General features: G+C 40.2%; 1 protein-coding gene across 1 annotated transcript in view; it reads left to right on the forward strand.

Annotated features, from left to right (window-relative positions):
* The first annotated feature begins 2,475 nt into the window (after positions 1-2,475).
* The window catches only part of LOC148040290 (putative LRR receptor-like serine/threonine-protein kinase At1g06840), a 36,954-nt gene continuing 27,143 nt past the window's right edge, over positions 2,476-12,286 (forward strand). The window contains exons 1-12 of the mRNA XM_087698149.1: positions 2,476-3,720; positions 3,815-3,956; positions 4,077-4,148; positions 4,653-4,724; positions 4,820-4,963; positions 5,083-5,154; positions 5,258-5,329; positions 5,437-5,508; positions 5,955-6,023; positions 6,128-6,196; positions 6,296-6,367; positions 6,519-6,608. Of these exons, the coding sequence (XP_087554275.1) occupies positions 3,588-3,720; positions 3,815-3,956; positions 4,077-4,148; positions 4,653-4,724; positions 4,820-4,963; positions 5,083-5,154; positions 5,258-5,329; positions 5,437-5,508; positions 5,955-6,023; positions 6,128-6,196; positions 6,296-6,367; positions 6,519-6,608 (1,079 nt within the window). The 5' untranslated portion in view covers positions 2,476-3,587. The remainder of the gene's footprint in view (positions 3,721-3,814; positions 3,957-4,076; positions 4,149-4,652; positions 4,725-4,819; positions 4,964-5,082; positions 5,155-5,257; positions 5,330-5,436; positions 5,509-5,954; positions 6,024-6,127; positions 6,197-6,295; positions 6,368-6,518; positions 6,609-12,286) is intronic.

Genomic DNA, 12,286 nt, shown 5'->3' on the forward strand with positions numbered 1-12,286 from the left:
TTTTGTGAATGATCTTAACATGGCAATCCACATTGCAAATTACAAAAGCCATTCAAAGAATAATAACGAAAAGGGAATAAATTACACACTATGTTAACACAAGCATTCTCACGAAACAACACATTATGTAAAAGTGGCCTTAACAATTTCAAGCAATATATTTGATAAATGATTTTTCTTGGTGGCTAGAAGTATAGATTAGCAGGAACTTTTGTTGTTACAAAATATTGCATACATTTATATTGGTTGACAATTTGTTTTTATTTTTGTGCCTCTCAAATAAGTTACAATATTCTATCCATATGCAGATGCATTGTACTCCAGTGTGATGGTTATTGCTCTCACGCATGGAAAGTCCACTTGAATGACTAAATAACTCATAGCAAGCCTGCTTAATTGATTCAAAAATCAACAATCCATAGTAAGTCCACTTGAATTATTACACAATAAAAAATATCAATCACTTAAATTTTGTAACTTGTAGTGATCTTAAGATTTGTTATGAGGTTGAGGATATCGATGATAAAATTTACATCCTTTGTTGTTAACCTAGGGACTACTTTAGGGCTTCTCGAGACTTATTATTTTCAATTGTTGAAATATTTCAAATGTCATACAACTAAGATGTTCAAATTCCTTTTAGGACGTCATGAGCTACTAAATTGTCATAGGTTAAGATGCATAATGTGTACATAAGTTGAATCTAATAATCATAACTCACATTGCTAGCTTTATGAAAGTTTGTGCCAACATATCTCATACTATATGTAGTACTATAAAGTAGCCATATTGTGATAGCTAATATTACCTTTTCAGTTTTCACCTTTTATCAATAATCTCAAGGGATCACATTTTCCTATCTTGATAACTTAGTTTGCCTTTTTGCTTATTGCTTTTTGCCAACAATTTCAGCAAATCACATTTTCCTTCATTGCACATGTTTTGCAAAACATCTCTTTAAAAGGAATTGCCATGTGTACTGATCTTGATTTTTGCTTTACAAATGTTAAAGAAAAAACATTGTAAATTGTCACTTAAAAAATCACAATAGCTTGACAAACTTACATGGTTAAACGTGTTCCTTGTCAAAGATCGAGCATGAATGTCATACTATTTGTGCAACATTTAATTCTCTTTAGCCCCCATTGGTTATAATAAAAATGGCATAACCAGGGGTTGCTAGGAAATTGGCACCCATGCTATGTGACCAAGGAGGAGCCCACTTGGAATAGCAATTTGTACTAGGGAAGTGAGCATCAATAGTAATGGTAGACATTGAGTTTTGGGTCCCTTACCATTTATAGTTGATGAAAGGATATGAATCAAGTCTAGGAAATTGGAATTTGGCACCCATGCTATGTGACCGAGGAGGAGCGCACTTGGAATAGCAATTTGTACTAGGGAAGTGAGCATCAATAGTAATGGTAGACATTGATTTTTGGGTCCCTTACCATTTATTGTTGATGAAAGGATATGAATCAAGTCATGATAGGGTACCAGGGTTGGTATGATGACAACTTCAAACCCCTCCCTTTTGTATACCATTTATGACATTGTGGGGGCTCTTAGCATGCTAGCGAAGATTATCATAGGAAAGAGAAGCAGAGAGAAGAGGGGAAAACATAAATTGACAATGCCATAAAGGTAGACAATGTTGTTCAAAAGCCAAGCCAAAACGTATTTGTGAAGGTTACCAAGGAGGGAGAAGCTTAGAACAGAAAATGGATAGTGGCATAAAGGTTGATAGTTGTTCACCCCTAGTGCTACATTCAATGACTATACAAAAGGTACCATAAAGGCAAACCCAAATGTTAAGTATGATAGTTGTAGGTGAATACAAATCTGTCTTGGTGCATAAGATTGGCGTTAGTGAACCATGTGGATGGGCTCGCATAAGTCATAAGCGATGTGAGTTGGATAGCAGTTGTTGGCACATCTTTGTAGAACTACTAGTGCCCACACAATACCACATAACATGTGACACTACTAAGAATCATGTAACAATAATTAATACTAATGAAGGATCTTCAAAGGTTGGGAAGAGCAAAGGAGCTGAAGGAGTGTGCACCAAATACTTTTTCGGCATACAAAAGCTCTTAACATAGATTTTCGAGGGATTTTTAAATCAAATTATAGTACTACCATAGTTTAAACTAAGGGTTTTGTAAAATTTGGAGGGATTTTTGATTGAGTTTGAGTCAAATTACAAAGTTTGAAGGGTTTTTCCGTGATTTTTGCAACTCATTTCACATGAAGCCCAGTTTTTCATGACGGGAGCGAGTTGAAGAATCATCTGGAAAGGGTAGTTTTTTCTACCCAGTTGAATGGGTCGCAGGGTATCATAGAAGAATTGGCGCAAATGGTGGAAAAGCACGAGGGAGGAAAATATGAAGAAGAGAGCACACCCAGTCAACACAGAAATTACTAATATAATTACAAGTGTCTTTTTCCTTTAATTCAATGATCAAACTTTGCTAATATATTTGGCAATTTCTGATATTATAATTCCTAATAGTGTATACTTATCACTGACACTTGCAATTCAGTAGTCATTAGTTATGTTCCATCTCTCTGACTCTTGTCAGCATCCAAATTTCAGTGTCTCTCCTAATCAAAGCTTAATTAGAGCTTAATTAGATCGGTGGTCTCCTAATCTCCTGGAAGAGACCTTAATCAAACTAGAAGTCGTCCTTACTATTCATGTGACAGACGTTTTTCTCACTTTTGAGGCTCCCCAGAGAGCTAAATGGTTCAGCTATCATGGCGCCATAGCCACCGAAAGGCACTATATAGGAGCTCGACTCAGAACGCAACCAAATAAATTTGCAGGCGGTTTTTGAATAGGATCTTCCAACATAAGGAGGTTTGCCCAGTCAAACATGCTCCGGTTTCGATTTTATCAACCCATTTTCTGTGTTTTTTCTGCATGAAGCAGAAAGAACTATGTGGCCCAAGTAGACTGGTAAAATCAGTGGACTTAGCTTCCTCATGTTTAAGGTTTGTCTCAGCTCATGTTTAAGCAGCAACCCACGAAGGCAGAATCCGGATGCTTTGATCACAAAATGTGACAGAATTGGCAAGTTTACAGACTTCTGTGGCTTTACAGACCATATATAACCACGTTAATCTTTATCAGTTTAAGAGAAGAGGCTGGTAATCTCTGGCTCATCAGGTTCCTTCAAAACTAGAGTTAGAAATTTCCTCTGCAGGTTAGAATTATCTCTGCAACAATCCTTACAATCAAGCTAGTCAGAAATTGCCTCTGCAGGTTCGAATTGTCTCTGCAAATATCCTTGTAATCAAGCTAGAGTCCGACTTAACCTATGCAGGATAGAATAGTCCCTTAGAAGCTGGAGGCAGACATTGTCTCTGCAGGTTACAATAATCTCTGCAATAATTTGTTGTGAGTAAGATATAGTCTATACAGATTAGTATAGATCCCTTAAAGCTAGAGCCGGACACAGTCTCTGCAGATTAGGATCATCAATTTGTTGTAATCTATGCCTAATCAGCTCCCTTCAAGCTAGAGCCATAAATAGTCTCTGCAAATTAGAATCATCATTGCAGCAATTTGCTACTAGTATCCGATGGTTCCATTGAAAGCCAAGCATTCGATCGGAGGGCGACAGCTGAAACTGGGTTCTCAGATACTAGCCTTAGTCCTTTCCCTCCTCACCATATCCCCACATACGACAGATGCTGTCACTGATCAAGTTGAAGGTATTGTCTATTCATGGAGTGTGTTCACCACAAAACATTTGAATATAGGTGCTGCTGACATGTTCTTCCTCTGTTCATTCACCTGTCTACGCAGTGGCCGCTCTACGAGCAGTACAAGGGCAGATTGGTGATGTTTACGGAAGACTAAGCAACTGGAATGGAGATGATCCATGTGGAAGTGGGTGGACAGGGGTCCATTGTGTGAACGTGAATGGGACACAACATGTGAAGGAACTGTAAGTCTTAGGCTCACCTCCAAAGTTCTCTCTGTCCGGAAGTATGGTCTGCGACACTTATTTATCATTCTGTGCACAATCCTGCTTTGATTTAATGGATAATGCTCTTCGCAAACACAGGCGCCTCCTTAATATGAATTTCACAGGAACTCTGGCCCCAGATTTCGGCAACTTAACTCACCTGACAATCTTGTAAGCTTTCACACAATTCAATCAATTTATTCAGTTTCAGTCCTGTGCGACCAGAATTGTTTGAGTCTCAATCTGCACCTGATGTCTCACCTAACAGTTCGGTGCCCACTCAATCGTGTTTGTTCATGCAGGTGTGCCTGCCTAGAATGTGGCTAAATCTTTGTAAAAGTATGCATGCATGCTCACATCCGTGCATGATATCTATGTGAATATGTCTCTGTATGTGTGTGCACTGCTGCTTACAAGCGTGTATGATATCTACGTGTATATTTCCCTGTATATCTGTGCCTCCTGCTCACATGAGTATGATGTCTGTGTACCTACAAGTACGTGTGCACGTGTCTGTGTGCGGACGAATCGACATACTTGTATGTGCCACATGGACATAGCCTATGGGCATGCATCTAGGGCATAGAATAATCTTCTGGGTGACCCTTGAAAATCAAAGCAACAGCGTGCAGGCTACTTGACTGATACTCTTTATGATTTATATTCATTCTGAAGGGATGTCATGTGGAATAACATCACTGGCTCCATACCCCCAGAAATTGGAAACCTGGGGGAGCTTTATCTCCTGTGAGTATACACTAACCTACTTCCTGTTTTGGTCTTTGAGTGCTACAGGAAAAATTCAGGCCACATATCCAATATTGACGCTAACTTTTCTTTAGGCTACTCAATGGCAACAAATTGACTGGAATTCTTCCTAGAGAGTTGGGCAACCTTGCAAATTTAAATCGAATACAAATTGATCAGAACAATATATCAGGTCCAGTGCCTGCAAGTTTCCAGAATCTGAATAACGCAAAGCATTTGTAAGTATGTAAATTTTGGATGTTCGAAGTCCTCTGTTGAAAAATGAAAATATGGGAGCCAATTGTGTAGCCGTAAGTTATGGACTCACCTCTTCTTTACACTACTTGTTTTTCTGCAGTCACATGAACAATAACTCGTTGAATGGTAGCATTCCGAAAGAGCTAGGAAACCTGGAGAGCTTAGTGCATCTGTAATCTCCCACTATCCACTCAGCATGGTTTGAAACCATTTATGAAAAACTCAATTTAAATGTGCCCTTTGTCGCCTTGACCTTGTTTTTCTGGTATATTCAGACTACTAGATAACAATGATCTAACTGGAGTTCTGCCAGCTGAGTTGGCAAATATATCTACCTTACTCATTTTGTAAGGGCACCTCTTGAGTTCAGAATTTCACAAACATCTTAACCACTTTTGGTTCTTTTCATTAAAGCTTCTTTATGTCAATGTTTTGATGTTGCATGGTGTGACAGACAACTTGACAATAATCATTTTACCAGTTCAATACCATCAAACTACTCCAACATGGTGAATCTTACAAAAATGTAGGTACAAGATCCAACTGTTACACCTTTTTGCTCTGTCTGATTCCATATACAATGAAGCCTCCTGTATCCATTCACAATGATGCAGTTGCTATTAGGCATTCTGTCTGAAGTATATAAAAGAATGACACATCTTTAAGTAGCACAAGCTCACTCCAACAGGATAATATTAGACATTTGTATGCTTTTTTAGGGTGCTCGTCATCTGAGTTAAGCTGTGTGAAGTTCCCCTATAGTCAGATGCTCTTTCGTGTTTAAGGATTAGCATAGTCTGCCATACAGCATCAATAGCACTGTTCAATGCTAATGGAGATTATAAGATAGCTGTTGGAAATGTTGCAAGCTAACTTTGGAGTTGCAACCTGCAAAATCAGTTAGACGTTTTCCTCTTGTTCTGAATATCTCTTATGGAGTAAAGAATCTGGATGGTTCATGGTAATTCACAGGAGCTTGAGGAATTGTAACTTGACTGGAACAATACCGGATCTTACACGTTTAACTTCTTTGGGATACTTGTGAGTATACCATGAGCTTTTCAGGCACAACTTGACTGAATGATGGGTTCTTTAATCTTCTGACGATACACATCTCTGGTTCTTGTTCTTATTTGCTAATGTAGAGATCTTAGTCACAACCAGCTGAACGGTATGCTCCCATCTGGACCTCTATCTACAATTCTTACAACTATGTGAGTGTCCAAAGTCTCATGATACTGGGCTGATTTTGTAGTTGAAAGTTCCACCTATTTCTCTAGTGTCAAGTCTAACCACCTTCATGTCTTGTTTAGTGACTTATCTTACAATCAGCTGGGCGGGCCAGTGCCACTGGACTTTCTTAAAGTGCCCAATCTGGAGTTTCTGTGAGTGTTCTGATGGCGAGTCTGCACGGACTCACTTTGTTTGCCTTGAATGATCATTTCTTATGCACGAGAGTTTGCATTGGTGCTTTAGTTTGTATTGTTTTTCTGACAATGACAGACTGAATATTCCTGGTATGCTGCCTCCCTGCAGGATCTTGCGGGACAACTCATTAGATGGAAACATTACGGTGAATGATATCCAACATGCTGCCTTTCTGAATGCAGACTCAATATTTGTTCTGTAAGAAATCTCTCCACCTGATTTTCTTTATTTTATGCATATATTCATTCAAAGGCATGGACTATGTTTCAAACTGCACATTCACAAAACATGCTAATGCATTGGGGAAGGAGCCATGGTGATCATTGGTGTGAGGAACTCTATGAGCGCCCTATGTCTAGGCAGATCTGGATGCATGGCTCTCGCCTCTCAAGAGGGTCTCCCTATGATGTTAGAGCTCAAGCAAGAACAATCCTGGTCACCTTTGGTCCTTGTGCTCTATGACTCTATGTAATGGCACAAAACTGTCTTGAAACATTCACTTTTGTCTCTCTTTGATCTCATAGTAAGTAGTGCAAGGACACATGTAATGCTCCTCTGACTCTACCTCTATCCGACATAAGGGGCTACTATGATATACATGGCTAGTATCCCCATATATGCACTTGGCTGAGCCTACATAGATTGAGGATAGATGCACTCCCACCTGTCTGGGGATCCCTTGCATAAGGCCTTATTAAACATGTCTACAAAGAGTGGGGCCAATATATCACATGCATGCAAGAAGTGTTCAACTACTAAACTATCACGACCTTGGGCTCCCCCCCCCCCCCAAACACACACACACACACACACACACACATAGAGTCTTTATCCTTTAAAAAAGGAGAGAGTCTTCTCCATTGGCACCCAGACCTTGTTTAGCACTGTGGCCTTCTTTCTTAGAAGGATTAGTTTCTTGGCATATGGCAGTCTCTTCTGCTGCTCTGCCATGACACTTGTACTTCTCATGTGATTAATATAAATTCCCATTATGGGGAGAGAGAGAGAGAGAGAGAGAGAGAGAGAGAGAGAGAGAGATTCTTGTAGCATCATAGTTACTTGTAGTGGGGAATGGGACCCCCTAGAACGGGGGGAATGTCCAAGGTCAGGGGAATGGCATATGTCTTAAGTGCCCCAAATATGCCCTACATGACCCAAGTTGCCCCAAAGAATGTCCCTCTAATCGCCCCAATACCTCCCATTGCTCCAAATTGACCCAAATGTCCCAAAATTGACTCGATTACTCCCATAGCTCTAAATTGCTCTGAATTGCCCCAATTATCCCAATTTCCCTTGAAATTAGACAATATAAATGGATGATTGCCTTGGAATTGAGAATAGGCTGAAATTTGATTGTGATTTGCAAGAGTTCATAATGCATCAAATTTGAACTTTGCATGGACTCTTGATTGGCTTGTGGGTTGTCTTGACACTTTGAATCTTCAATGTGTGAGAGAGAGAGAGAGAGAGAGAGAGAGAGAGAGAGAGAGAGAGATTAGTGTGCACATTAGGCGATGGAGATGGGTGAACATGTGGTAGGAGTGTGATAAGCAAAAAGAAAAAACTAGAAAAAATGTAAATTTTTGGTCAACAGGCTTGGAACGACTGTTCCAAATAGGGAACGACAGGGAGAATGGTAGGGCACGGCAGGGAACGGCCTTGGGAACGACAGGGAATGTTCCTTGGCCGTTTCACCTCTTCCGAGGGTTTGGAATGCGTTAGGCCGTTCCTACAGGCCAGAACGGCCGTTCCCTGTTTCTATGCCTAGCATGCAGTGATTGGATGTGTGAGAGGACAGGGACAATAGATATTTGAGATTGAGAGGAGGGCTTGCAAGTCATGTTGGGGTTTTACCCCCCTTTCAGAGCTATGGTGCTGTCATAATTGCCATCAGACTCAAGGATGCATCCAATTGCCTTCTCGGGTGGGGGGGGGGGTTTTGCCAAGTTATGGTTTGAGAGGTCATTTAGGGCAGTCTCTCTCGAGTGGTTTAGTGTTCTTTTTTCTGTTCACTGTGAATAGCAACATGTACACTTGATTTTCTACTGGGTTACAAGTTGGATGGTCTAATAGTCTTACCTTTCATGCATAGCTTCGATGGTATTGATATAGAGTTAGGTGACTAGTACATTGATGCTAGTATGGAGAAAGACAATGTGGATTTAGATGTGGAATCCTGGGAGGAGGATTTTCAGTATGATGGAGAAAGATCAGTTCATTGATGCTAGAATGGAGAAAGACAATGTGGAATCTTGGGATGAGGATTTTCAGTACAATGGAGAAGGAGATAAAGTAGACAAGCACCATAAGCTAGTAGCTGATCCTTTGGGCTTTAGACATTTCCAAGGCCCCTCAACTTAAACTTTGTCCTCAATAGGAGAGAGGAAGGATGGGTTTCTATACATGCTTGTTTGAGCTAGTAGCATGCTGATTGATTAATGTTCATGCAAATGAAGGGAAAGCAACTAGTTTGTCTAATGGAGAACATGCCGTGGTAGTTGTAACCAGCCTTCCTCCTTGGATAGGGTGGTAAATAATCCGATTAAGCACTATTTATAGCAATTAACAAATTCACAAAATTGAAATGCACACTTTACCATATAATCTTGGACATTGGACATCCTATTGGCCCCAAAATTGGCACCCCTTTCGGTATTTATTTAACTTAATTGAAGAAGAAGTTGATGTAGAATAAAATTCTCCTAATCCCTTTCAGTATTCTAACTTCCCTTGCTGTCCAAAATGACCAGCAAGTCTTCAATCTGATTTGTCCCTTGATTTGGGCAATCAATTGGCCTTCACTCGCTTTGATGGAGATGGAAAATGCCCCAAATTCAATTATTTGCTAGTCCCTTCACTTGAATAGGCTAAAAACAATTTCAGCCTTGTTGAATCCAAGTCTTGGAGCTTCCAATTTCTGGTACGCTTCCCGAGGCTGCTGCTAAATCCTAATTTCTGCCTGCTGCAGATTAGGGTTTACAGTAGAGAAATCTGAAATTTCTCAGCTTCTGATGATCTCAATGCTGTAATCTCTTAAGTAAGGCTATAAAAAGGCTGGGAGATGAGAGAGAATGCTGAGGAGAGAGAAAATTTATACTTTGTTTGCGAAGAACTGAAGAAAGTTTGTCATTTATTGTTGTTGCCCTGTTTTAATAGCATGTAGATGCAAAGAACTGAAGAAAATCAGTCATTTACTGCTACTGCCCTGTCTCAACAACATGTAGATGCTATCACCTGCTATTGATTGGTCTTCTCTTGCCCCTGGCTGTCTCAGAAGGTTCTCCAATGGTTGCAAATCAGACCAGTAGCATCTCCTCCCTCTCTCTTGCAGACTGAATACACTTAAAATGCCTCTCTTCAGCCTCTAAAGACGTTTTTTAGTCTTGCATGGGCATTTTTGACGAGTGGCAGCCTTCCCAAATGGTTTTTTCAGTATTATCCATAATTAAATATCAATTTTCAGTCTTTAAATACTGAAAATTAGCGTAATAATTATTTCAGTGCCTTGAAAAATAATCTGACTGGCTAATAATTAAATTGGCTAGACAACTTCCATTCTCGAGTATCTCTGTGCCAACTTTGACCATTAGATTAGCGTTAGGTACCATTAAACGCCACTTCTCTAGTGTCACCAATTGACACTTATGGCCAAATGAATGACCTAGGTTAACAATTGGCATTGGTACCAACTACCACCAAGTACTTGTGCGGCATAGCTTATAGCAACTTTTGCCTTTGATATCCCGTAATTCCCTCAGGTCCCGGGCTCGTAAATTTACTCTAATCCTAGTTACATCTCACATGTGTAACATTTACTTAACCATGTGATTAAAAATTAATCCACATGTTAAGTGAGGTTTCAAAAATACATGTCCTTATGACAGTAGTTTTGAGGACATACATTATGCTGCTTAAATTGTAGCTTTCCATGAGATGGATCTTTTACTTCACAAGACAAACTCCCCTCATCGCTTGCATGCAAGCATACCTAGAGACCGTGCTTGCGTGTCTTGAGTTGCATAATGACATCATAATGGACAGGTGCAAGCTCCTCTTGTGAAAGAAATTGATGATGGGCCCAAAGGGTTACCTTTGTTCTTGGATGGACAACCAATTCATGTTATTCCATGGCAGCTAATGGAGGAATTCCAAGATGTTCTTCCATTCCATTTGGGTGGAAGTGGTAAACTTTACTTTGCATCTTTGGGGTCTTTTTTCTTTGTTCATGTGCTTATTAGGACAAGTTTGGTGGAGCCTTGATTGGCATCTAGAAATAGAAACACAACTTGCCTATTGTGGGATACAAGCAAATCTCGTGCCACCAAAATACGTTTTGAACCTCCTAATTTGCAAGCCTTGGTTTATGAATTGAAATGGGGAACATTTGTTGGGTATTGTTTTAGGTGTGGCCAGCTAGGTCACTTCATCTCGAATGCAACCACAATCTTGAGACACTGCAACATTGAGTGGATTTTGGGGTAGATATGCCTACACAAGTGCATGAGCCATAGGTTTTCTCAAGATCTCCATCAGCTTGCATAGCAAGCTCTCTTCTTTTGCCAAAGTGGCACACATTTCAAAGTAGTCTCAACCTCTAAACTCTAATTTACATCAATAAAAAATTGTGGAATATAAAAAATCCTCATTATGCCCAAAAATTGGTTACATGGCCCATCCACAATTTAATTGCTAAGCCATTTGAACTTGAAAATCTTTCTAACTTTCATTAACCTTATTCTAAGCTTTAACTATTTAAATTTTCCTTATCCCAATGACACCACAAGTCATTTCCAAGGGCTCATTTAGTACCCCGAGTATAGGTTGTCACCAAGCACTTCCTAGTACCTGTCCAACATAACAACTTTGGCAATGTCTCCTACTTGCCAACTTGGGTTTTGGACTATTCCTATGCCCAAAATAACCTGTACTTCACATGTGCACCTCACATAAGCACAACTTAATTATGCCAAATTGATGCAATAAAAATATACATCCTATCACAAGGACATAAAATTTATTGCTTTGCTTAGCATTTGATTAAAAGTTAAACAAATGTGCAAATGTGACTCACGTAGGTGAGATGCAAGTCAATTATTTTGCAATGTGGGGCCCACGATCGTCGCCCAACAATACATGATGAAACCTACCCGGTGCCTATCCTGCAGCTTTGCAGTGTGCACCTTGTAACCTGTCCTGCAGCCTACGACCTTGCTCAGTGCACTCTCTCCTTCTCCCTCTCTCTCAGCCAGCTCTGTCTCTATGGCTTCAGCCTGCAGCCTTTTATCTTTAGGTGTTAATGGTTGACCCTTTGCTTGGATTCAACCTCTCTCACAGCCTCTCTCCAAAGTTCATAGCATCTCTCTCGCTCGTACAGGAGCAAGAGAAGACCGATTAAGAGTAGGCGAAGATAGTTCCAGCCGTCTTAGGTGCAGGCGATAACAGCTAGGGATTGTCAATAGCATTAATTGCCTTCCTGGCAGCAGGCGATTAGACTAACTACAGTTTGGTACATGCAGCAATCAGATTTCAGACATTTCCCGTGTGAAAAGCAGAAAATTTTCTCTCTTTTGTCATTCTCTCATCTTCTCCAGTTTGTGCTTGGCCGTTCTTAGTATTTCTCAGGCATTTGGAGCAGATCTCAGCTAGATTTGGTGGATAGTAGGACGATTTCTGCTGTAACCCCTAATAGCAGCCACCTCAGGACCCATGCCAACAAGATAAGGCATCATACACTGAAATCAACATGTGCATTTTGTTGTAGTGTTAGCGATTTTAGATGCCCAGCCATCCATTGTAAATTTGGGGCAGTAGTTGGGGTCCAATTTAGAGCAAGTCTTGGGTGAAATTCAAGGGGCATTTGGCCCAATTTGTTTGCT

The sequence above is a fragment of the Lygodium microphyllum genome, chromosome 2 (genome assembly GCF_053477565.2).
Source record: "Lygodium microphyllum isolate KBCC chromosome 2, Lygodium_microphyllum_v1.1.10, whole genome shotgun sequence".
NCBI lineage: Eukaryota > Viridiplantae > Streptophyta > Polypodiopsida > Schizaeales > Lygodiaceae > Lygodium > Lygodium microphyllum.